This window comes from Calonectris borealis, chromosome 5 (genome assembly GCF_964195595.1).
Source record: "Calonectris borealis chromosome 5, bCalBor7.hap1.2, whole genome shotgun sequence".
Taxonomy (NCBI): Eukaryota; Metazoa; Chordata; class Aves; order Procellariiformes; family Procellariidae; genus Calonectris; species Calonectris borealis.
The window spans coordinates 19,127,545-19,154,727 of record NC_134316.1 but is presented as its reverse complement, the minus strand read 5'-3'; the positions used below and the strand labels follow the sequence as shown (position 1 = coordinate 19,154,727).

General features: G+C 39.2%; 2 protein-coding genes across 14 annotated transcripts in view; one reads left to right on the top strand and one right to left on the bottom strand.

Moving 5' to 3' along the window:
- The window catches only part of RPS6KA5 (ribosomal protein S6 kinase A5), an 83,382-nt gene extending 57,464 nt beyond the window's left edge, over positions 1 to 25,918 (bottom strand). Inside the window, exons 1-3 of one of the 6 annotated variants that reach the window (XM_075151266.1) lie at positions 25,329 to 25,918; positions 14,033 to 14,104; positions 2,060 to 2,278 (exon numbers count right to left, since the gene is read on the bottom strand). In XM_075151266.1, the coding sequence (XP_075007367.1) occupies positions 2,060 to 2,216 (157 nt within the window). In that variant the 5' untranslated portion in view covers positions 2,217 to 2,278; positions 14,033 to 14,104; positions 25,329 to 25,918. Of the gene's footprint in view, positions 1 to 2,059; positions 2,279 to 14,032; positions 14,105 to 25,328 lie in introns of those variants that run through there. The other 5 variants (XM_075151273.1, XM_075151270.1, XM_075151267.1 and 2 more) reach the window with 5 other exon arrangements.
- Positions 25,919 to 26,236: 318 nt separating this feature from the next.
- DGLUCY (D-glutamate cyclase) overlaps positions 26,237 to 27,183 on the top strand; it is a 51,403-nt gene continuing 50,456 nt past the window's right edge. For 2 of the 8 annotated variants that reach the window (XM_075151258.1, XM_075151256.1), the window contains exon 1: positions 26,372 to 26,533. In XM_075151258.1, the coding sequence (XP_075007359.1) occupies positions 26,419 to 26,533 (115 nt within the window). In that variant the 5' untranslated portion in view covers positions 26,372 to 26,418. Of the gene's footprint in view, positions 26,590 to 27,183 lie in introns of all 8 variants that reach the window. The other 6 variants (XM_075151260.1, XM_075151259.1, XM_075151261.1 and 3 more) reach the window with 6 other exon arrangements.

Sequence of the window (27,183 nt, the reverse complement as noted above, 5' to 3'; positions counted from 1 at the left end):
CTTTAGCATTTTCCAGCCTGTGACAATATTTTTACATATGTCTTTTATGTCCTAGTCACAGGAATTTGTAAGAATTTTCAACTCTCATTTTCAAAAGGAATTTAGTGAATGCTCCTTTTAAGCTTGAGCTCCTCAGACACCTGTGTTATCTTACTGTAGTAATATGAAACTAAGGCATGCGCATACAATACCTTCCTAAGAATTGACAGCCAGTGGTGTAGATTCATATAACATTAATAACATTGTATTAATTTAATGTCTAAATCAGCCCATTAATAAAGGTTCAATAAATGGAAGTTACAAGCTAAAAGGTATTGCAAAACTTGTACTTCAATTAAAGGACTATTTACTTCTTCAAATAATTCACTACAAAAATGTATTCTGCATCCAAGCATTAACTCATCATTCATTTTCCAGTTCTTTTAAAATACTCTAAGCAAGCAGTTTTTAAAAGTTGCTTGTAATTTTCTTACAAATGCAAAACGTGCTGCTCATCTGAAAGGTAGAAATATTTCTAATTTTAGAGCGGTACCAAGCCATATGAACAAGCTCTACTTTCAGAAATGTGTGATTTTGGATTGCCTCTTAACACCCAAAAATTGAAACATGCAAGTATCTCAATACTCAAAGATCAAATGCTTCCTGAAGTAGTAAGATGTAGAGTTGGTTTTAATACTCTCCTCCAGCTCCTGAAGTAAACATTCCTCATTATCAGGAAAAATCCTTCATCTTCCTGAGAAAGACAAGACTCTTCAAAGGCAACCAAATTGCAGAATAAAGCAAAAGGAATAGAACTCCTTAATCTCAGTGTCTTTCCCCAAAACGTTACTGTCCTGAAAAAGGATAGTGGTAGGGATAGAGACACACACACATACAGAAGTTATATCTGAATTGAAAACCCTAAAAAAGTTCCTGATCAGTCTTCTGTCAAACTGGCAAATACTACAGAAATAGATGTGGTTCTTCACATCAAAATGGAAAGCAAAATGGCAAGGACAGAAGCGGAATGAAGAAAGTTTAATAAGGCTTGCTATACAATAGTTCATTATCAAGCATCTCTCGTAAAAGGAGATACAGGAAAGTTACTGGTAAAACTTACTAAAATGAAGTGTCACAATGCATAAAACAAGAAACTGATCCACAATATAAGTATTTTCACCAGCATTTTACAGCAGGAAACTGTACCAACAACTTGTAGATTCCAGCGTTGTAAGGAATTTGACCAGAAATAAATGGAAGTACAATCATCTTTAACTGGCATCGCCCACGTTATGAGCAAATTTCTTCAGAAAAGACCTGCCTGATACGACCTTTCAGTTTACCGCATTTCAGTGCTAAAACAGCATACTAACTGGTCAGCATAATGACAGGTAGCTCTGTCCTCTCAGACAGATGACAACATTTCGAAAACACTGATCACATTAAGGACAATATACGTGTTCTGAGAGTGAGATGTGCAGTATGTTTGAATTAGAAGGCTTTCTGCTGCTTAAGCATCTCCTTAATTTCTTTTTCTTTCCTACCAACTAATCCCAGTAACAAAGTCATGTTTCATCATCCCACCTTACCAATAACCTCTGTGCCACATACACAAAGGCAGCATGCAGAGAAAATAAACTGAATCACTTTAACGCCCATATTCATACAGATTAAGAACGTTTTCATTCATGACAGCAGTTTGTCTGAAAATCTGTAGAAAACTAATGCAGTATATAATAATGGTTAAAAAGGTGCAAATAAAAATTTCACCTTCTAAGTTCAAGAAAATATTTATCTGCTTTAGGTACTTGTGGTCATATACATTTTTTGCTGTATGTAAGTCACTGATACTACTTCCCCCCTGCCGTCAGAGTAGCACACTAAAGTTCAAACAGGAAAACCACAAACACAGACACTGTTGAAGATGAACAGTATTTTACTTCCTATGGTCTCTCATGCAATCTCCAAACACACAGTACTTAAGACCACATAAAAAAAAACTACAAAACATTAAGGAGATAAAAGGGCAGATTATTTTTTTTTTCATTAACATAAGACTTGAATCCTGAAAACTACTCACCTAAAATGAGATGAAGCTTTGTATCTGTCTGGAAGGCATAATGTAACGTGACCAAAAACGGTGATTGCCTAATGTGCTCCAACACTTGTCGTTCTGTCCTTGTGTGCTCAGTTGTTTTGGCTTTTTGAACTATTGTTGCTTTCTTCAGTACTTTCATGGCATACAGCTTTCCAGCATCATGGCCGCTTACTTTTCTTACTAGGAACACTTTTCCATAGGCTTAAAAAAGTGGGGAGAAAAAACAACAACAACAAAAAAAAAAGTCACCTACTCGCACTACAGGTCTGGCTGATCTCATTATTATTTTCAATTACTCATTGTTATGGCAAACAGTAACCATTCAGGCTAAAATCTTCCAGAACACTTTTTTTTTGTTTCAGACTGACCTTTTCTGAGCAAAATTTCAACCAAATGAGCTTAGTGACTGAACACAGCAAGAGGGCGAAAAACCATCAGAGTTTCAGTATTCAAAAACAATTTTAAAAGCTGATGATTTCTTCCTTTGTAATAACCTAAAACTCCTATACCTAGAATTTAGCACGAGTTTGCAATAAGAGAGATGCTACTTTTTTGTCCTCAAAATAGTCTGCCCATATTTGCACAACTTATGCTTTCATTACTGGCTTTATAGCACTGAAGTTCCAAAAACCCATAGAAAAGCCAATGAATTCTTCCCATCACTGTTTAGCATACAGGAACTTTCTGAGGCTCCCATACTGGACTTAAATGAGAATAAGCTAGAGGAATTATCTCAAAAATAAAGTTTTCTGAACATAAATAGTAAAAGAAATAGTCACCAGGACCAAAAGATTGTCTTTCCAGAGCTTTAAATTATTGAATCTAGGTGTTAACGTATTTGGTTAAAAATACACTCCATGCTGGAGTAAGAAGTGGCAAACAGGCTTTTTTTTTTTTTTTAATAAAAAGGGCTCCTGGGAACTGTACTCAAGTACAGTATAATACCTCTACTAGGCAAACCTGTAGAAACAGCAAAGGTTAGAATTAGTAGATACACAAACAGGATACTATGCGAAAAAATGAGTTACTTTTGTAGATGGTAATAATTACTTCTATTAATAATTGCTCAAAGGAATCAGGAGAAAGGAAAATTATATGGTTGACTTATTCAGATTTCCAAGGTACGTAACAAGTTGCCTTACAAAAGGATCTTAAAAACACTAAACAACCATGGGAGCAAAAAAAGGGGGGTCCTCTTATGAATGAAGAGCTGTATTATCAGATAAAAACCCAGAAGGTTAAAAAAAAAATTCAGCTTTTTCAGGAAAAGGAGGTCACCACAAGAATTCATCCTGCCTGATTCAGTCATATATGAACAGTTGAGGAAGCTGATCTTCTTGGTTTAGTAAATTACCCATTGCAAGAGAAATCGAAGCTGACTGCTGAAAACTCCATCACGGTATCAAAATATTAAGTAGCTGAAAAATAACATAGCAGATAAAATTCCAAATAGGTAAATGAGTAATCCACGTGAAATATGATAATTAATTGTGCATAGTGTTATAACTGAGGGAACAAAAAAATATACCTGGAGTTACCACAACAACCCTATGAGAAAACACCAGTGGTAATCCAAAAAGCAAATAAAATATTAGAACTTCAAGGAAAGTATTGAAGGGGGAAAATGACACAAATGTACCATCCCCCAAACCTTCAACTCAAAACCAGAAATGCCTTATGCTGTGGTATGAAGTCTTTGTGTGCTCATACCTTGAGTGATGCACACCATTTCGCTCTCTCCTCTTCTGTCCCCAGTTCCCCTCCCCCCATCAGAAAAAAGCACAGGAGAACATTAAAAAAATACAGAAAAGGATAAAAGAATTCTTCTAATTATGAAGGGAATTAAACACACTTAGACTTTTTATTTAGCCTGAAAAAGTAGAGTACTTAAAGAAGATACTAGCGAGATAAAAATCAAAAACTGTATGAAGGCAAGTAAAGAAAAATTTTTCATTATTTCTAGAAATAAAATAACTAAAGGTAACAAATGAAATCATTAGGTATCAAGATTAAGAACTGCCCAAAACACACAAACAAATATGCGGTTAAGCTGTAGAACTACTGTTACATTATGCTGCAGATATCAAAAATATAGATGAGTTCAAAAAGATTATATAAATCCTTGAGGGTCACGAAAGTATACCAAGTGTTGCTAAACACAGAAGAAAGTCTCTGGCTCAGGCAGTTCCCAAACTGCAGGCCGCTACAAGTTCACTAAGGAAACCAGCATTGTATGCCTCTCCATGTTCTTGTAGGGTCTTCTTAAGCCATCATGAAAGACAGAAGACTGAACCAGCTTGGTGTTTTGTCCAACCCCTATAATTATCTTCACATTGCTTTCTCAAAGAGAATGCTCAAGTATCTCAAAGCTGTAAATACACTAGACAGGGTATACAGTCCTGATGTGAGACACTCAAATTTAGTTGGTCTTTAAAAATGCTATAGCATAAACTGTTCCCAGTAAGTAATTACATGTAACTCCAGATTTTTCCTGTTTTTTCCAGACAGGTAATAGAGTGTTTTAAATAAATAAAAACCAAATTACATGTGGTTTTTTCCTACAACTGAGTTCTACTTCATTTAGTATACAAAAATGATACTGCTCATATAATGAACAATTTTGTTCAAGAAGTTCTTTACCTGACTCATCACACCCTAAGGAATCATGCTTGCCTTCTTTACAGAACCCATTATTCTCAGTAAGAGCTTTCATAAAATAAGTTTTCACAACATATCTGTCAATAATGGCAAACAGTCACAAAAGGTTAGTGTAAACACATCTTTATTTTGGGAGAAAAAGTGAGATACCCAGGACAATCTTTTTCAAGATGTTCAGTATTATAATCACATTCCCCAACTTTAATTGTAGTTATAAGATCTCAAGTATATCTAAGTCAAACTCAATAGTCACCAGCTGGTCATCAAGAAACGGATAATCATAGATGTGAAAAGATTACTTTAGTAGAATAGGCAGGGGCCATAAATCCTGTCATGATGTACAGACACAAGTGATCTGAATCAAGGTTGTACAGACCATAATATTATGACCATAGTAATACTGTTATACATACGCACAATTTTAATGTTATTCACCTATTCTTCCAATATTATTTGTTAAAAATTATTTTTAGCATCTGAAAACACAGACCCCTACTACTGAGAGCATTGGTTTAAAAAAACTGCTTCCAAAAGTAGTATTTACATCTTTTTAAGGAGTTACTTCTCAAAAAATGTAGATAACACTTCTGCATTCTACTAACACGCAACAAAAACAGTGTGGAGAATGCCCTTAGTTTGCATTTCTCAACCGCTTAAGGGAGCAGCCCTAGTTTTCACCAATTTTCAGCTGGAGTTTGACATTGAACCTCCTGGTGCCTCTCTGAAAAGCCCAGCCTAGAGCATTAAACAGAAGTTTCCTTAGGTTCCCAGGAAACAGTAGTTTTATCAGAAGCGTTGGAGAACATTAAATTAAGCTAAATGAAAATAAACAAAAGCCACTAGATTTTAATACTTGGCTATCTGTATCTTTAATCACACTTTATAAAAACATACAATAATGCATCTTAAGTGGCAGAATGCTAGCACTATATAAACAGCACCTACTACAGCTTTACATACAGCACAGGAGAAAATTATCTGGTAAGTGTAATAGCTGTAAGGAAGTCTCTAGAAACTATACCAGCATTATCATAAAAGAATTTGCAAAACAGAGCTTTACTGTGGTACAAATTGTTTCTTCAGATATCTGAAAAGGACTGACAGAATGATGACGATTCTCAGCAGTTTTGATGAGAATAAATCTTAAGTAGCACTATTTTAACCAAATGACTCATGATATATTCAACACCAGAATCTCTGATATCACCACAAGAAATCTACTTAAAAGACAACACTGCAAAAGCAATTCATTTGAGTGGCAGCAAGGAGAAGGCACATAAGCTAACTGGAAGAATATCCTTACCCCATAATCTTATTTCAGAAAAGCTTTTTTAAATTTCTGAAAGAGCCACATTTTAATGTTCATTCTCATGAAATCTGATGCACATCTCAACTACTTCTAAGGCAGAAATATTTACCGGCAATATATCCCCCATAAAGAAACACACACAGAGAGGCACCAAATAGTCATCCCCAAAATTCATTAAAAATTTTTTAAATGATGGAAGAACTAAAAGACTATATAATACATACTATATATATATATACACACACATATACATACACAAACACAAACTATGTTAGACTGACCTTGCAGTTTATTAAGAGAAATAAAATAAAAATTTAAAGTTAAAGAAAAAAATCAGTTAGTTGCTGATTGATATGGATATCAGGCCTGTAAGATGAGTACGAGATTTCATACCAATAATTTATACCAAATTTCCACTTAATTTGTGAGGCAGAAAAATATAATTGGGGGTTAAAACTTTCCTTTCACTACCGCCTTTTTCATGAATACACATTCATAGTAATACACATCGTCCTAAGTAACAATCCAGCAAGTCATTAGAATATTCTAAAGTACACACTTGCTGAAAGACAATGAATTAAAAATATAAAGTATTCTTTGCTTCTTTATTCTTTCTGTATAAATGCAAGCACATTAACCCATTGCATCATGCCAGCTAATTCTGACACACAAAAAGGCAAGCAATTCTTATTGTTTGTAGCACAGAGGATGGTTTATGCGGACTTCTAAATCGAGCAAAACTTGACATTTGTATATAGGCAGTTTTAAAGCAACGTTTTCAAGAGTTAACATAAGCTACACCTCTTTCTTAAATTACTTTTTTACTATCAGTGTAAGAATAATCATGAGACAACAATAGGAAAAGGCTCAGAGGTACAAAATATTTTATGATTTGAATAAATTTCACTGTATTCTTGCATGATGCATGCCTAATGACCTCTTTCCTCTGCACTTTTTATTGTTAATATAGTATTTAGATTTAATCTTCCTAAACAATTTGGAGGCAGAACTCTCACTGTGCAGGTATCTGTCCATATGAATTAAAATTTGGGATATGGCAAAGTCAGAAAGGCATATAGCTCTAGCAGTTAAAAACAGGAAAAAAAAAAGCCAAGCAAAAACCTTAACAAAGATCAAATAATTGCATTCTGAACAAGCATTTCCAATTTTTATTGTCTACCACCAAACTGTCAAAGATGAGGCATTCTCTGTCATCTTTCCTTATATATCAGATAGGCAAGAATCTTTAATGGACTTTTTTCAACATTATTATTTCCCCAAGAACAAATTCCCTGCCCCATTAAACAATTGAGTGAGAGATAACCAAGAAAGGCAGAGAGAGACAGGAGAGGGTAAGTTGTATCTTAAAATATACTTTCTATCAGCATTTTGCTTTTGTGCTTTTTTGCTTTTTTACCTTGAGCTTTTTAAAAGAAGTAAATGTTATTACAGTATATAGGTACGTCAGGCAATACATGCCTAACTTTTTTTTCTTTTTTAAAGAGAGTAAGTTTTTAGAAGGTGGCTCTCATGTGTAAGACAATCTACCACTGGATAAGCACGCCATTCTTTTTTAATTATTACAAAAATTCAGGTAAATTATTTTCTTCAAAATTGCTTTGAAGGCACTGCATACTGCTGAAGTCAGAAGAGGTCAGAACAATTAACCAATAGCTGACTGGATCATCTTCTTCTTTCCTTTCCTTCTTAAATGTAGGATTGCATTTGCTATTCTCTCCAGTTATACTGAACCACCTCTGACATTAGTTCCAGTAAGAATCTTTGCTAGTGATCTCCAATCTGATGTCCAGATTCTTTCAGAATTCTCTGATGGATGGATGAATGAATTTGTCCAGGTTCCAGGTTCTTAGATTGAACACAGTCCCCTCTTTTCATCTGCTCTTTGTACAGAAAAATAATTTCCTTTTTCCAAACTCTGTCTCTGGTTAGCCGTCCCACCTTCCATTCAGTATTCATCATAGCTACCCTCAGCAGAAACTGAAGTACAATATTAATTGGCGTTTGGGATTATTTTTAGACCCTCCCTAATTGTGGCTCTCTTTCCTGAACACAGTAACCCCACTTCTTTCTCTCTCCTCCTTTTATGAGAGAAGAGTATTTTATATTATCTTCAATATGCTTTGAAAGATCTAACTTAATTTCACAGTCTTAACTTTATCAGAATACTTTCTGACCTCTTAGATGGAACTTCATCATACCTTCTTGCATAACAGGATTTTTGATTATTTAAATCTGACATTCATCCTACCTTCATATGAATATATCCTTCAGATTCTAAGTATCTTCCACATATAAGGGGAATATCCTTCCCATATAAGCACTTAATTCCAAAAGATCTTGTACAAAATATTCTCTTTTATATATGGCAGTTATATTCTTGTTTCTAATTACTTTCTTCTTTATTAATGGACTGTAGTTCAAGCAGCAGACTGAATTATTAGGGCACATACTCAGGAACCACTTGTATTGTCTCTTCTTAAGCACAGCTGAAAGACTGAATGAAAGTGGCTTTTATTAAAATCAGACGCAGCAACAGCTGAGTAGAAAAAAGAAATAACCTATGTGTAGAAAAATGTATGACCCAGAATGCACTCTATATTAACAATTTTTTTATGTTAAAAACACATTTACAAAGAATGAAGCAAATAAGCCAAGTGGGCATGCATAAGCCAATACAGTGATACTATCCTGTTGTTCCCTTCGTGGCTTTGGGAAGCAATTAGATTACTTCGCTGTAAAGTAACCTTGTTCTATAGAATAGACACTAGTTTTCTATGTCACAGGAAAAAAGCCATAACTAGATAGGAGGGGCAGCTGGAAACATGAATTCAGTGGATAGGAAATCTGAAAATGCCAAATTAGCAAGGCTATACAGGAACAGCAGGAGAAAAGGACTTAAATGAAAACAAAAAGAGACTGGAATTTCAGGAAGCATATACTGAGTATAACACGGGCAAGTCAAAGAAGTCAAGTAAGCAATAATTTGCTCCCAGAGCAACAAGTACATTATTAATAGCTTTATTAACAGTAGGATAGTGTCACGTATTTTGTTTTACTGATTTCTTCAATGGGGAAGTTTATTCTATTAATACCTCCTTAATGCAACGTAAAAGGGTCCAACTCAGATTAAAAGGCTACTAACTCAGATTCTTGCTTCCTTGTCTTTCCCTGTGAGACTCGTGTCAAAAAAGGAATGTGTATACTCTGACATTCTTTTAACACCAAAACGCAAAATATAACAAGCATGCTTCCAATTGAGAAAGTGTGTACAAGAACAAACCAGACATAAAGGAATGCAAGAAAGAAATGCAAATAAAAGAAAATAAGTATGAAATTATGCTAAGTCACAGCATGAAGCAAATGTTATCACAAAAAAAAAAAATCTCACTTCCACAGGAGAAACATCAGTACACAACGATACTATTTCTAACAATCTTAATTTTTTTTGTCTTTTTAAAAAATAAAACTTAAAAATGAAGGTTTAAATAAACCTTCACTGCTGTTACCTGAAAAAAAACACCACCAAGTCTATACGAAACTACCACAATTACATATACTTAAGCAAGGTATCTTTTAATTTAATATATTTTGAGTATCATTCTTAGTTATTCCAATTGCTTCATAGCAGACTATATTTAAAATACAGTAATTAGTTAAAATATCATCTACAGTCATCACTTCATATGACTGTAAGGTTTCAATATTTTCTGCCTTGCACTACTGTAGATCATTTAAGTATCAGATAGTTTGAAAACACTTTGCATGCTGCGTAACTCCACAGTGAAGAATTTTAAAACAGCATCACAGCTTTTATTTAGCATTACCTATATTACAGTAATATCAGTAATACCTAAAAACTCACACCAGGATAAGGCTTTCACTGCCAGAGTAAAGATAGCTCTTGCCTAAAAATACACAGCAACATGTAAACAGAAGCCATCAGATGCCCTCTTCCTCATTTTTCTTTAAATTGCTCCCAAAAAAGCAATAGTATCCCTTTTCTCTCTGTGAATCAATTTGTCTAAGATGACCTCAACCCCCAGCCCCATCTTCAACTTCACAGAATTTACTAGTGTAAAAGAACAGAAAATTTCTCAGAACTGTCAAAAATACCCAACACCCCAAAACCAAAACACCACGGTTGTCTCTTATCATCCTGCCCATAATTTGGGGGCAAGTCACTAATGGAGATACAATGGCTGTTTGGAGAGGTCTCTAGGTTCTCAGAATCACCCTGCCTTCCCCATAGGCCCTGATTGAAAATGAAGGAAAAAGAAAAAAACAACGTAAGAAGAAAAAGACCACCACAGAACAACCCACCACCACCACCCCCTCCACTTGAAAATACTTGAAATATTTCAAATTTCTGAAATAATGAAATTATCACATTTTTTTTCTGGCTGAAAGGTAAAAGGCATCTAATACGCACCTGCAACTTGCAACCTAGCCAACAGGCAGTTATTGTTTAGAGGGAGGGCATTTAGCTTCACCACAATTAGATTGCCAACTATACATAGATAAAAATTAGTCAGATATACTTTGAAGAAAATATCCTCCTTTCTTATTCTAATAGAATAAAAACTACAGAACAAGATAATTCAGACTCTTACGTATCAATAGAGAAGGCATGCAAATATCTTCTGAACTTTTTCCTCATTTTTTGTGAGAGCAAGCCTAAGGACGACAATTGAAATGCAGACAAGTAGTTTTGTACAAGACAGCACAAGTTCTAAACGAGGCCTTACTCTTGTACAGTATCATTTAAGACAAGTCTGCAATAAGACCCTGCTATTCCAAATATTTCTGACTAATGTTATGGTGATTATAGATGGTTTTATTTATGCTTCTTCTCATTCCCCCAAGTAAACATATTCCGGTACAAAGAACTGAGAAGTCAGAGTAGTCATACTCACTCCTCCGACCTCAATTCAAGTATGAGAACAAGAAGTTGCAAGCCTAAGCAGGACCCTACAACTCATGACACAACACACTTATGATCTTGAAGCAAAGTTTGCATGCGAACAGGTGATTAGAGTCTTACAAAGTTTTTGAAAAATAATCTCTTTGCTATGGAAGTTGTGAGGAAAAAAGCAAGGTACATTGCACAGGAAAAACATACAGTCAGTAAGATAGCTAAATAACTGAACATATAGCCCCAGACTTTTCACATGCAGCACCGTCTACAGCATTTAAGTTGGCTTTCCATACTTAAGATGGAGTGCTTGCACAATAATTCTTGCTATCGACAAAGTAGTTCTAGAACTTCTTAAAAATTAAGTTTTTACGAAGGGGGTTGTATGTTATTAAACTAACAGCACCAGAGTCAATTTGTACAAGTTATCTGTGGTTCTGTAACAGCAGGCCCCATACTCACAAAAATTTATTTCACAGTAGAACATTTCAGGATCATCTTAGCCAAATAGCCAATATCTTGCTTCAGTTTCTGTTCTGCTCTGTCAAGTCAATGAAAAGGACACAGAAACTCTTCTGATCATAACAATTAGAAACACACTGAAAGTGAAGATAGTGTTCAGAGCTGCATCAAAATTTTGTTGGATGATATTTACGGAAGTAATGCCCTACCACAGGTATATCCTATTGTGAAATACTGTTCTTTCAGAAACCTCTTGCAAGGATGAGAGGGGATTTTTGCTTATTGCAGTCCCCAGAATGCTTCTCAAGCTAGGAAATTAAACATCCTCAGCAAGAACATCTAGGAAGGTTGCAGAATCTCTACTACTGGAGGCTTTTAAGAATGAATTGTCATCAGGGATGATGCAGGTATAACTGACTGTGTCTTGGGCCAAGCAATTAGAGGACCTCTTCAAGTCCATTCCAGTCCTGTTTTCAGCAATTCCATGTTACTGCAAACACTGACAATTCACAGATGGTCACTTCCCAAAAGCAAACAGAACTAGCTCCATTCTGATCAGGTCATTTGCATTAAATGCTGTCCAGTAATTGGCAAGCAACAGCCTCTGACACACCTAGTGCACCAGTCTTAGCTGTGATATGCTTAAGACTGAACAAAGCTTCTTGACTGCCCTGATGGTCTAGATTTCCCAAGCAAGAACCTCAGGCTATGACTGAAATTACGTATTAAAAAAGTGCCACTAGCATTTTCTATACAAAAAAACCACTACTCTTCCTACAAATGCCATTCCAGGATACCCAAGGTGTCTCTGGATTCCTAAAGTTTGCAGGAATCTTTTAGTTAGTTCTTGAAATAGTTTCAAGTCTACTAAGACAGAAGATGTTTCCGGAGCAACGTGACTACTACAGCAGGATGAAGACAGACAGGCACGCTTCCTCAGGTTTTTTTTCTTCACAGATATACATACTGTCAATCCCATTGTCAAGCCATTGAAGTAACCCTTTCTGAAAGGGGTCACTCAAAAATTACCCAGCTAACCTGAATGAATAGGATAGCTTTGCACTATGAACCTAAAGAATACCTGCTATGCTTAAGAGTATCCCAGGCCAAGAGAAATTTGGCTAATTGTTCGTGAAGAGAAGGCATGGAAGGTAGCAATGAATGACAGACAACCATTTAACAACACCAAAAGGGGTATTTCAAAGGTACTACCTAAAGACAGTAAGAGGTCAGGCTACTGCTAGTCTGAACTTGAAGACAGACACTTATGAAACTACCAAAACTTACTTTGTATTCCAAATGCAATAGTTGTAATATTAAGGTGATCTCAGACTAATGGCAGTGGTAAGGAAAAAGGAAAAAATTCAGGTATGGGACTAGTTTTCATATACACACACACACGCGCGTATAATTAAAAATCCAGCCAATGTTTCCATCAGCAGGAGAGAAAGACATCCCCACATAAATGCATAATCGTAAGTAATTTCATTTTTGTCAACCCCACTCAGACCAATACTGACCACTTCAGAAGAGCATAGCTGCTTCTACCTATGAATACGCAACATATACCTATGAATATTAAAGCTTCCTTGCCTCTACCACTAACTACTGAAATTTAACAGCAAGGGTTGAATTGTTAAGCCTGTTAAATATAAGTTTTAAAAAAATTACTTCAGAAACAGAAAAATATACTCTCAGGTGATTTAGTGGCTTAATGAATTTATGAAAGAATCTGTATGACAGCTAAATGTGAAAATCAAAACCCTTTGCTCTTTTCAGTGATGGAGCAGCTTGTGCAATTATAGTCTCACTGTTACCCGTTAATGACTGATAACACCCAAAATTTAATATTATAATTAACTTACAACTTCTACAGACCTTGATAATAGTCCACCTTCATGATTATCCCAATCTACTCAACACTGCATCTGATGTTAATACTGACCAAAAAAAAAGCGTAAGCACACCAAGAAGAATAAAAGCCATTACTTTTGGTCTGTGTACGGGCCTCTGTGTGTGTCCCTTTAACAAATGAGAAACAAAGCTTTTTTTATTGGTTACAGTCAGCAATCCTACAACATCCTACAAATCTCCAACATTGTGCTGAAATCCACAATACAACAGTAAACATTTTCCATCTTAAAAATTACTGGGATTTGAATAGGGCAGAAAGACTAGTAGAGCCAGTGTCAACTCTAAACATATAGTTAAAAAGTGGAGCATCCTATTCAATAACGTACTAACATTGCTGTTTTTTTCCAGAAACTCATGAAAACATAGTCTGAAAATGTAATTAAATTATCAAGATCATGCCTTATCTTAGATCAGATTTTTCACAAACTGTATTAAATTGCCACAAATCTCAAGCCATTTATTTTCCATTTTTTTGAAAAAGTGCATCTTCAAAAGTGCTGTAAGGTAGAACATGTGACCTCCAATTTTGCACAATATTTGTCGGAAAAAAGTGAAGAAAATTATGCTATGCAATACAAAAGTGGTATATCTTCCTAAAGAACGTTCCAATTACCAAAATCCCAGCTAGAAAACAAAACTACACTTCCAACATTCAACTTAGAAAAATAGTGCATCTTACCCCCTGTTCCAAGAACTTTCAGGAGTTCAAAGTTTTCAATGCCAACTTTCTCTGCATGGCCTGTCAAATTTGCTGAAGAAAAAAAAAATTCACATCAGATATGTAGTACACTGAAACATCATTCTGACATATTACTACAGCTTCAGTAGAAATAAGTTAGCAGATGAATGAAATAAGCAGCACTAAAAGGACATTCCAGTTGCATACTGTATTCTTTTAACTTGAAAAGCAAGGGAGAGCAATTTTCTTGCTGCCGTTGGTGTTCCCGAAGATATAAAATCACAGAATAATAGTTGAAGCCCATCTAGCTTGTATACACAGTCTTTCATCCTATCACTGGGCACCTCTGAGAAGAGTTTAGTTCCACCTTGTCTGTAATCTCTAATCGCATAGTCAGAGTCAGCAATCAGGTCATCCCTTAGCCCTAGCACCCTGAATATTCTCATGTTCTTGGATTATATGGCGCTTGGGATGACATAAGCAGAATTCCAATAACTATTAATGCATTTAACATAGGATTACTAAACCTATAAAGACTCTGCACTACTATCGAGTAGGAAAGACCTTGAATCTACATAACAAACAAGTCTGGAAAAATCTAAGCTGCTATAAAGTTGTTTCATTTGTTGGGGAGTTTGGGAGGAGGTTCTACATTTATACAAGTCTATACCACTGATTATTTTTTTTGTCTAACAGGCATTTTTCTAAGCAGGGAAGTGAACAGCCCTATTTAAAAAAGGAATTGTGGTGGGTTGGTTTGCTGTTGGTTTGTGTTTTTTTTTTCTTTTATAAGCTCCTAAAAGAAAGCCTTAAGCTGTTCCCATTTTTTCCATCTTTCATTCCTATCATAGTATTATCCATCCATTTGCATCAATATGACTGCAGGCCATTCAGCAAAGCTGCTCATTGAAATGATCCAGTTTAAAAGCAGTAAGGCAAAAAAGTAACTAAATTTGATTATTCTTAACCAAGTTCAGTTCCCTGATCCTCTTTAATGAGCAGCTGCATAAGCAGTTTTACTAGCACAATTAAGGATGCAGCATCAAGCAGCAGAAGCTGCATAAGCTGGCATGGCTGCTCTCAGAGAGCAACTTCAACCCAAACTGTATGTCTAAAGGCTAGTTAGGAAGAGGAAAAAAAAGAAAAAAGAAAAAAAAAAGAGGAAAAAAAAAAGAGGCTTAGGAAAGATGTGCAAGCAGCTTTCAGTAGCAGCACCACAGATTTCAAGTACAAAGATCTCTTAACCAAAAGAGGAAAACTCTTTGATAGGAGATGCTGAAATTAACTTACTCCATCAAGAAACTCTCACTTGGTTTGATATTTCTAAGAAACTTTATGAAGACAGTGTGCTTTCTGAATTAATTATCAAAATGTATAGTTAACCTGCATTCACAGAACTGCATTCAACAAGTCAAAACAAACAGAAAACTTAAAGCTGTCCCACAAGATCAGATAGCTCAAAGGTGCTACATAACACATAGCGGGGTACGATAGGACACTTGAGACATACAAACTCTCTCTCAGAATTACTCCCTATAAAGTAAGAAGTAGAATTAAGTAGAATTATCCTTAATTTAAAAAAAAAAAAAAATCTTCAAAGCTACAAGAAAAGATTAACAATTCCCAGAAAGTGCTTCTCCCAGTGTTGCCACGGCTGGCAATGGCTTGCTCCAACAGCCTCAGTTGCTGCACTCAGTCCATCTCTGCAGTTATACCCCGAGAAAAGCAAGCTGAAAAGCTTGTGCCTGTGCCACATTCTTTCCAATGACGCTGCTAGAGTAATTCTTTGTCTTCATCTGCTGAAACCAGGCACAGTACTTTTTGACATTCTAGCAGGTGCAGTTTCTCCAGAACGAGAGTCATCATACCAAGATTTCCTTCAACTTGCTTTCAGGAGTATAAATCCCCAAAGATCAGTAATTCTATTCACCAGTCACTCCCACGAACCCAAATGACCACTGCTGGAGGACCTTTCACAAGGAATTACAAGACAACTGTTCCAAGTTTGAGAGGCTTTAAAGGATGCAACAAGGCGGCCACTGCTACTACCACTTCCAGAACAGTTAAAGGCTTCTCCCACCTCACAGACATCACTATGCTAGGATTGGTATCAGAACCTGACCCAACAACTGCCTGTGCAATCTGCATGAAGACCAGGTATCTTGCAAGAGTACAACAGGATGTACACTCTAGCATTCAGCTAGCAATATTTCTAGCAAATAGCACCATAACATGTCAGTGTATGCAAAGATGCCATTCAAAAACAGTGGCTTTAGGAAAGCTCTTAATTTAAGAATTGAGCACAAGAAAAGCAGTTTTGGAAACAGAAAATTTACTTCTCCGTGCCATTTTTCTTCAAGTCTGTTGACGCATCACCTGTAGAGTACCAAGGAAGGGAACTAAGCTTGGACAGGAAGAAAGTACTGCCCAAGTCAACAGGACGAGAGTTTCTCCACAAATGATCTGAAGGTATGCATGACACGGCAGTATAAAGGATGGTGGTATATTATGAAGAAAAAGCAGTAAGCTTTCAGCACCTTCTAGAACACAAGCTAACTGCATAGGTGCACAATTAGGAAAAGCTTCCATTTACTGATTTTCTACTGTAGTCCACAGCAATCAGCATTGGACCAACACAGTAAGAAGGAGAGTATGCAGCTGAGAGCAACAGCGAGATATAACAGATCAACCCAGAAACAAAGACTAAAGGGAAAGGCCAAGACATCATGGCATCCATAAAAACAAAGAGAAAATAGTGGTACTAGTCGCAGTTATCACCTCTGAAGGCAAAAAGAAAGCAAATATCTAGAAATACTCCCACTGCGAAGACAAACTTCCACATGCAGGAACACCAATGCATGGAGATCAGTATTGTCATTCTCAGCCCCCTGGAAGCAGGACAGTCTGTTTAACTCTGGGAACCAGAACAAAGTATTTCTGCTTGATGAAGGATCTCCAGATGACATAAGAGACATGACTGTCACCTGCACTATATCTGAACTTTGAGACAGCCAAGTGTGAACTAAGAACTGTGCAAGCTGGTACTGTGTAATGACTCTTATTTGCTTTTAATTGTACTTTTATGATCTTAAGAAATAATATTTCAACAGTGGTTGTTTTCAAGTTAAAACGTGCTATGTCCTCTGTTTCTGGACTCCATTGCATACAGGTTTTGAAGCAGACAAACAAAACTAGAGCTTCCTCTTCTGAACTAGATCAAGCAAACTTCAAAGACAAGCTCTGCCTGAAAGCTGCAACTTGTCTCTGCTATCCTCTGCAACGTGAGACCAGCTCTGCTGTTTTATTGAGCAGAACAATGAATGTCAGACAATTTAAAGCAGAATAGAGAAAGCAAGAAAAAAGAACAGGACAGAAGACACTCTGCAATATTTCAAACTATTAAGTGTCCAGTGCCTGGTACCAAGATCAACTTGATTCTAACCTGTTACTTCAGAGAATGGCCCATCTCCACTCACCTAACAGATCTATTTTTTAAGTCACAGCAACAAAGAACAGATGCTGTTTTCAAAGTTATATGAACACAAACTTAAGATTATCCCTTACTCAGAGTGAAGAGTGGGTGTTTTTCCTTGAAATTAAGCAAAACTAGCACATTCCTTTTGGGAGGGGAGAGGGGCGGGGACGACAAACCTACATAACAGAAACCACACAACTATTGCTTGTTAGACACTGAAGAAAACGCATCTAGGATGTTATACTGTTTTTCTGCTATATATAAAATTATACTTTGATTGTAACTGGTTACAGCAACTGAGAACTATTTGTGAAGGGAAGTGAAAAATACTCCACAGTCCTTGAAATCTGACAGACTATCACCAACTGTAATTGTCAGGTCACTGAACAAGAGTACCATTTAATCAGGACAGAGAACTATCTTACAAACTTAAAATGGAATTTAAATGCATACCATCTCAAAGACTACCTGCATTTTTCTTAGGCTGAAAAAGAATTTAGAGCAAAAATAAAACATGCACACACTTCTGAACTCACATCAAAGAAGAGAAAATACAATTCATGTTACTCTGAACTCTAGGATCACAACTAAGATAACCGGGGTGACAACTGTTCATTCTCTACAGTATTAGATGCTTAAGGAGAAGACCATCTGAACTGAAAAAAAAAAATTCAAGATCTCACAAAGCTGCTGATCCCATTTAGAAGGCCTGGAAGCCAAAACTTTACACAGCCAGAGAAGACAAAGACCCCTGAAGTACTAGCTAAGCTGAATACAGTATATGGAAATTCAGAAGCATGAAATGCTGTGGGGAACATGACAGAAAACTGTCATTACCATTATGAAAATAGACTGAAGCTGCAGAAGACTATCTGTCTAACCAAAGTTATCATTTGCACATCAGAAGCTGAAATAAAGATAAAAGTGTGGACATCTGAGATTAACGATCCAGACTCACAACTGAACTGGAAAATGCTCCATGTTAAGATCTATTTGCATTCATCAGCAGTAGCCCTTTTGCTACTACAGAGGTGATTTTACTATGAGGTTTGTCATTACTGTGAGATGAATCACTACAAGGTCACCAAGATTCAACCTAGAAGCACCTCCATGGTTAGCTAGAAGCTTAAAGTGCAGTAACACTGTATGTCACATAATAGTCAAAAAAAACCAAAATGTAATTAGGCAAGATGCTAATGAATAATGTTGCTATAGATAATCTAATGCTGAACAGAGTTGAAACGGTCAGATCAAAATAACAGATATCTAAAGATTGTGCATACCTTTTCAAACAAGAAGCTATACCTAAGTACAAGATATAGAATCATAGAATAGTTTGGGTTGGAAGGGACCTTTAAAGGTCATCTAGTCCAACCCCCCTGCCATGGGCAGGGACATCTTCAACTAGAGATCAGGTTGCTCAGAGCCCCGTCCAACTTGACCTTGAATGTTTCCAGGGATGGGGCATCTACCACCTCTCCGGGCAACCTGTTCCAGTTTCACCACCCTCATTGTAAAAAATTTCTTCCTTATATCTAGTCTAAATCTACCCTCTTCTAGTTTAAAACCATTCCCCCTTGTCCTGTCGCAACAGGCCCTGCTAAAAAGTTTGTCCCCATCTTTCTTATAAGCCCCCTTTAAGTACTGAAAGGCCGCAATAAGGTCTCCCCGGAGCCTTCTCTTCTCCAGGCTGAACAACCCCAACTCTCTCAGCCTTTCCTCATAGGAGAGACGTTCCACCCCTTTGATCATTTTTGTGACCCTCCTCTGAACCTGCTCCAACAGGTCCATGTCTTTCCTGTGCTGAGGGCTCCAGAGCTGGATGCAGTACTCCAGGTGGGGTCTCACCAGAACGGAGTAGAGGGGCAGAATCACCTCCCTCGACCTGCTGGCCACGCTTCTTTTGATGCAGCCCAGGATACGGTTGGCTTTCTAGGCTGCGAGCACACATTGCTGGCTCATGTCCAGCTTTTTGTCCACCAGTACCCCCAAGTCCTTCTCGGCAGGGCTGCTCTCAATCTCTTCATCCCCCAGCCTGTATTGATACCGGGGGTTGCCCGATATAATCAACTTTGATCTTCTCTATCATCAGAAATCAGTACAACACTTAAAAAACCCAACCAACCAACCAAACAAAACCCCACTTTATTCAATCCCAGGTACTTCGGGCACAGTGTTAAAAGTAACAGAATGTAGATTCATTTATCATCAAAAAAAGAGCAACTGAAATGTAAATGCTGATGGAAGGTATTTACGTATTAGTTTATGCAGCCATTAACCAGGAAACTTAAGAATTATCCCCTCCCAGGTAAAGCTTTTATAACTATCTGTCCAAGCCAGCATAAAATATTTACAGATATCACCAAAAAATGGGAAGAGGAAATAGTCACAATAGATCCCAAAACAAAACAAAAAACAAATAAAGTGACTGTGTGTAACGTCAGTCCTTCATAAACCAGATCATCTGCCTATCTACAGAATGGGTCAGAAGCAAAGAAATCTTAGCAGAGCTTGCACCTCATCATTAGGACTGTATAATGGTTTAAAAAAAAAAGAGAGAGAGAGAGAGAAAGAAAGAATGAATGTTTACCATACAATATCAAATGATGCTAAGCAATGAAAGGGATGCAACAGAAATATTTACATGAAGAATATAGCTGCAAATCACACTCAGATACCCAGGCTTTCTCATATGTTTAAGCAACTCTGGCAAGTGTTTTCTGAAGTGCCTCATGAATAAAATCCTAAAGTGCACTGAAGTGGCATATAAGTCTCCTAACTCTTTTGTGGAATCCAACATGAGTTTTTAAACCATCCCATTTAGAATACATTGGAACAAAGCTAAACAACAGGCTGACAATGAAGACTGCGACTACTAGTCCTCATTTATATTAGATATTTTATAGAATATCACTGAAGCAATGAAAGCAAAATAAGCAATGGTATCAGACCCTTTCACAGATAATTTTAGCCAAGTTTGTTAGATTCCAAAACCAGGGGGGGCAGGCAGGGATCAATAGTCATTCTCCTCCTTCATAATCAAAGCTTATCATAATCAAAGTTACCAGAAGATAAATAACAATAAATTCCTAAACTACAAAACATTTTTTAGAAGTATTGATTCTGTAAAGAGTAAAATCCAGAGATTTAAGTTGTATTAAGGATGATTCATAAACTTACTCTCTTAAAACACTCTTTATACTTCCCACAGCGCTATGAGAACACATATATTTTTAGTGCTAAAAAGAGAAAAGTAGAAGTAAAAGCAATCCAAGCTTTGAAATATTCAACTATTAATATCTCCTGATCTCTAAACAATATTTACAGAATTAGTACATAGAGCCAAATGAAAAAAAAAAAAACTGTCTTACAGAAAATGTAATTTTAGAAGTATCTTTAAACCTTCACAAGAACGTTTTCTTTTAGAAATAAAAAATAGAATACTGTAGAGATGCCAGGTGTAGCTCCATAGCAAAGGTTGAATACGCTATTTAATGCATGATTCATCATGTTTTTTAGCCATAGGAATTTTCACAATACCATACGATGTAACATGAACCTTACAGTTTACAAATAAATCCATTCTAGTTTAAGTTCTCATTCAAGAAGGGGTAACTAAGAATTTGCAATAGTAAACGCTTCAAACAGTCCATGTATTTACTGTCTGAAGCCTTTTACAGTTTCACACTGAATTATCAGTTAGACTCTTTGACTCAAGTGGAAGTTCCAAATTTTTCTGACTCTGGAGCCTTGCAGCCCATTGCTATGTTGACTTCTGGGCTATACATGCCTTTTCACATGTTACGTGTTACAGTCAGACAAACTGCAAACTAAAGCAAGTTCTTTAGCCCAAAGTTTGTGATAGCATTAAAATGAATCCAGTACCTCTTCAAAATGGACTTGCCAAAAGGAAAAGAACAATGTCTTAAATCAAAACAAACAACATAGATACAGCTTATCGCCCATACATTCATGCAATGTCTCAGAAGCTCCCTTCAGGATCCCAGTTTTGCTAATCTCTGCCTCTCACTGGGCAAAACAGGGAGTGCACACGCATGCTTCAAGACGGGCAACCTCCTACCTAGTCACATACACTGAAGGTTCAGGATCCTTTGATCCTTATTTTATTTTTTCCCCAAAAACAAGAGCTACGACAGAAGCCAACAGGAGGTGGCTGTTAACAGTTCTATTTCCTTCTTACCTTCCTACATCACAAGTCTTTCCCCCTCTGCCCATATCCTTTCCCATCATACAAAAATTTTTCTCTTATAGGCTTTCCATTTGCCATTGTTCAGTTCCACGGCATTACCAAGAAACAGAAAATGCGAAGAGGTAACGATATTCACTCTAAAATAATACGTAACTTCTTAGGTCTCCAAAAAGATTAGAAGTTGTACTAACTCTGAGGTTAGCCTTCAAAAAATAAAACCTTTTCCTTTACAGGATTCCAGAAACAGATACTGCAGAAAATTTCATTTTCTTATTACTTTCACTGGAGAGCTTCAGTGAGAATCAGAGACAGCCACCACTTCCTATCATTTGATCTCTGGCATATTTTTTCTTCTACTTCCTGAAAAAGAGAAGGTGATTCCGCTTTTCCCAAAACCTCATTTCCTTCCCAAAGTGAGAAAAGAAGGATGGTGAGTATTCTGAAGTGGCTGAATTGTGAGGTTTCTGTCGAGGAAGAAATGGTTTGTGTGACAGGAAAAGGAAGGGGGGGGGGGGGAAGCTAAATATGTTAGGAGAAAATCATTATTAACTGAAATGTGTCCTAAAAGTCACTGCTGTATCTAATCTGCAAAATAACCAACTGAAGGAACAATCACTGAAGCACATGCATGCTTACAGTTTCCCCAGCAGTAGGGGGACATTCAGATTCTTCGCATCATTAAAATAAAATATATATACACAGAGCAGTGCCCAGTATTTGTAATACAGCAAATCACATAGCATCTCACTGAGGCACTCAAGTGTTATACACCACAGTTCCTTCCCTATCGTAGACCCAATCTACATGCCTATGAAGTGATGTTTTTTCAGCAATTGCTTTTTGGTCACGCAACAGAGTTTCAGGGCCCTAAGAATATGGGATATAGAACTAAAATTAAGGTTGACCCTACATAGCAAAGCCAGCACTGTAATTTCAAAGTCAAAGTTTAAAAGAAGTCAAAGCGTGGTATGATAGGGTTAGTCAGCTGGGAGCTGAAATAGCACCGCATATGCTCTAACTGCATTTTCGTATGCCGCAATACTTGCTTGAAGGTAACAACAATCATCTGTTTCATTCTTGAAGATATTCATTTCATCTTAAATTCAAGTTTTATAGTTTGTTCACTTACTCACTTGACCATAATCAATGCCTGTCTCTAACACATTTAATATTTTAGAGCAATTCCAAGACCCAACTAATTGCAAATGCAAAGTGTAACTGTACGTTCACCTGCATTTAGTTGATTTGAATATATAATTCTTTGTACTTTGACTTCGTTATCAAGAGGTTCAAGCAACAACTTCCACAATATGAAAATGAGACACTCCCTTCTCAAAGAAGCCACTATTTTTACCACAATAGTACATTCTTTCAAAGCACTGTGGAGACTGACCTCTTTTTCATCTGCCAACTGACAGCTACTTTTGATATGTAATTCTAAATCATTCAATTAGTCACAGAGCTAGCAACATCAAAGAAAGAACACAGAGAAGAGAGGAACACTAGAATCTAAACAAATCACACATTAAAAGGATATTCATGATCCACAACCTCAGTATTTAAGAACAACAAAGATCCTCTGGCTCCAATTCTAGTTCTTGCACAACCCCTCACCCTCTTTCCCGAAATGAAGCAGAAGTAAATAATCATGCTGCACGCTTTAAAACTGTGGTGGGTTGACCCTAGGCAGCAGCTAGGCATCCACACAGCCAGACCCAGAACAAAAAAACTAAGAAAAATATCCAAAGTATCCTATAGATTATTTATATATTTCTATATCAACAGAAGTTGGCTGCTATTTTTCTCGTCAAATTATCATATCTCTGAGCATTGTGTAGAGACAAGTTCTGAAACAGTATCTTGATACGTCTTGCATAGCAATGACACTATTGACACCTTCAGGAGTAGGAGTCTCCCAGGAGTACATGACAGAGCAGCTCCCTCCTCCACCCTAATGCTCCAGAAATAGACAAGCCATTGCTAGAAAGCATTTTTCAGAAAGCAGAGCTTTCTAAATACTTAATAAGGAGAAGAGAACGAGGAGGGGTGAAGCAACTGATTCCTATTAAGCTGAATTTCAGAAGCTTAAAAAGACACAAACAAGGTTGAGAATTTTTAAATTAAAAGCAAGTATTGGTACTTCCTGAATCTATAAAGCTTTGAGGTCAGGATCAAAATGAAAATTGCTTATTATGCTATATTAGACAGCTCTTTGTCTAGTTTATATGAATGTGTTTATTCCTCAAACAATCTTTAAATAACTATCCCACAGGGATATGTCCTGTCTTAACTTTTATAAAAGAAATCTAGACATAGGTAGGTAAATATATAGAATAAATGTGTTCCACTTCCTTTCCCCTTACCCCTTTTTCTCCTGCACACTGAAATCTAGCAACACCCAACGAGACAAGTATGTTTTCTACCAGCTCTTTTGCTTCTTGAAAGAAGGAAACTACAGTCCCTTTGGTTTCTGCTTAGCTATCAGGAAGAGCGCTTTTTTTTTTTTCTTTTTAAGCTGCAGTGATAGCTACGTTCCACTGGGGCACCTCCACTGAGCCCCTAACCCGAGTGACCGAGGGAACAGAAGGCTGAATGCGACCAAAGAGACCCAGCACCACTACCTGCCTTCCCCATCAGGCCATTGGCGAATGTCAACTACATTAACCCGGGGGGCAGTCCTCTCAAATTTTTGTGATGAACAGCATAAGACTTACCTTTACTTCATCATGGAGAAAAAAGGTGGTGAGAGAAAAGGAATGAAGGACATGGGTTAATAGCACCTCCATTGTTAATAAATACAGAGAATATACATCCTGATTATGTTTTAAACACACTTCTAAATTAACAGTAAAATCTCGATTTACTGCAGTATTCAAGTTGCCTGGAAACTTCTGACAAGCACAGAGTCTCTATTAAAAATATGTAAAGATCCTCCCCAACACAACAACCTTCGACAGAGCATTTCTGCTGTATCTTGAAAGGTCATATATATTTCACATGTTGAACTACTTGTCCAGAGAATCTTCAGGTAACTACCAAGCTACAAGAAGATTCATAGACTGAAAAGCCAGATAACTCTGCGGTTACATGTTGGCACATTCCCCTCCCTACAATTCCGGCATTTCACCGAAGTCAGAGAAAAGCTGTCACATAAAACGACACCATTTAGGACTGTAAGAAACAGCCCCCCTCCATACTGACATAGCCATAAAAGTCAAACATACACACACACAAAAAAAAAGAGACTAACCCTTATCTGCCTCAAAAGCGTTAAATACCACTGGGGAAGTGGCACAGGGGAGCCAAATACGCAGCAGAAATCCAACTGAAATACTTTTTTCAGAAATAAAAGAAGGGACCCCATCTCACACGCTCCCGCCCATGTCTTTCAGCTCATCCTCTTTTTTCCCCTCACTGAGATTTCCCTACTGGTCCCGATCAACTCTCTTCAACCTCCTTCCTCAGCACTTCTTCCCCAAGTCCCGGCAGCCCGGGCCCCCTCCGCCAGCCCCCGCGCTTCCCGCCGCCCTCCCCTCAGGCAGAAGCGCTCCCCTCAGCGCCCCCCCCCCGCGCCATGACCTCCCCCGGCCGCCCCGGCCCGCTCCGCTCACCGTTCCTCAGCTCGTGCCTTGACAGTGAGGAGCGGCAGCTCCCCTTCCTCCACCGGGCCCGAGGGTCCCTCCATGTTCTCACAGGCGGGAGCTCCCCCGCCTCTGCCGCTCCCCGTGTGTGAGCGCGGAGGCGGGGGGACGTCACCTGGCCTGAGGCGGATTTTATTTTCCAGGGGCGCTCCGGGGGAGAGGAGCCATGCAGGCGCGCTGGGGGCGGCTGTTCTCCCCTCCTCCTTGGGGAAAACGGAAAAAAACCCACACCACCCAACAACAAACAGTTATTAAAATACAGGGAGGCACACGCACGTCGGCTTCCCTCCCCCGGCCCTCAGAGCCAGCCCATGTCCTTGCGGCTCCCCTCCCCCTTGCTCCGGCCGCCCTCCCCGCCCAACAGCAGGGAGCGGAGCCGAGCGCAGCCGAGCCCAGCCGAGCCCAGCGCGGCCCAGCCGGGATAGGCTGAGCGAGACGGGAGGAGGGGGCGCCGTCAGGAGCGGCTCCTACTCAGGCGCTCGCGCCCCCTCCCTCCCCCCGCCGAGCGGTCATTGGGCGCGCGCGCCCGCGAACCCAGGCGGCTGTTGGGCTGAGAACGTTCTACGTGCCTCCCCCCGCCCTTCCGCCGAGCGGCGCGTTCCCTCATTGGATCAGTGGCTGCGCCAATCGCTGGCTCCGCCCCCCCGGTTCCCCCCCATCCCTCTACTCCCTAATCTTGTTTGTAAACATTCCCGCCCGCCTCTCCCACTCCCCCCTCCACTTGAGGGCGGGCGCTGGGTTGCCTAGAGAAAAGGGAAGGCGCTGATTGACCACTGGGGCTGGCGATCATCTGAGGGAGCGGCGGTGGCGGCGCCCTTCCCTCGACTTACGGGCCGGTTCCATCGCACTTGGCGGGGGGAGCAGCCGTGGGCTTCCCCACTCGTAGTGGCGGCAGGGGGGGGAGCCGAGCAGAGCTCCAGCTTCGCGCGGAGGGAGGCGGCGGCGGGACGGGGGAGCAGGGTATCCCCTCGCCGAGGGACGCGGCAGGGCAGGGAGGGAGGTTTCCTGCAGGGCCCTGACCGCCCGCTGAACTCCCGCCTCCCCGCACGGCGCGGGCGGTATGTGCGGGCCCACAGCGGCGGCCTGTCCGTGCGGCGCGGCCCGGCCCGGCCCCGCTCTGCCGCCTCCTTGGGCTGGGGCAGCTAGAGAGCTGCCGCCGTCAGTGTGGCACGTCGGTATGTCCGCCTTCAGGCCAGCGCTCAGCGCCGGGTGACAGCGCCGCGGCCGTGCGGTACGCGCTCAGGTCACGCAGGCTCCAGGGCCCCACAAAATGGGGGCGTGGGTGGCGGGGCCCCCGGGCGGCGGGTGAGCGCAGGCCTGGCGCCGGGCTGCGCTGAGGGGTCTGCGGGGAGAGGGGCTCCCCGGGTCGCGCCCAACGCGGCCTTCGTCCTTAGCCGGGGCCGAGGGGCCCAACGGCCCAGGCTGGCCGCAGGGCAGCGAGCGGAGCCGTCGTCTTGGGAGGTTGCAGAGGCTGAATTTACTGGAAGACAAAACGACCTTTGTGATCGCTGAAAGGTCACAAAGCAAAGAGGAGCTCGCTTGGTTATGCCGGCTCAGGACGTGCGCGTTAGGGGGTGGCCTGCCTTAGCGTGTTGTGAGGCGGGAGCGAGGCGCTGGGGAGGCACGTCCGTGTATCCAGCTCACGTTGCACTGGCGGGGGCATTTTCATACTAGCTGCGTGGGACACACTGTCCTGACAGCGGGTTTTGATTTCGTTTTTAAAGAAGATGTGTTTTGAATCATATTAGACCTGTTCATCTCACTTAAGCCTCTCAGTCTGTTATGTTTTGGAAGCAATCTGATACATCTAAAGCAGTCCAGATTT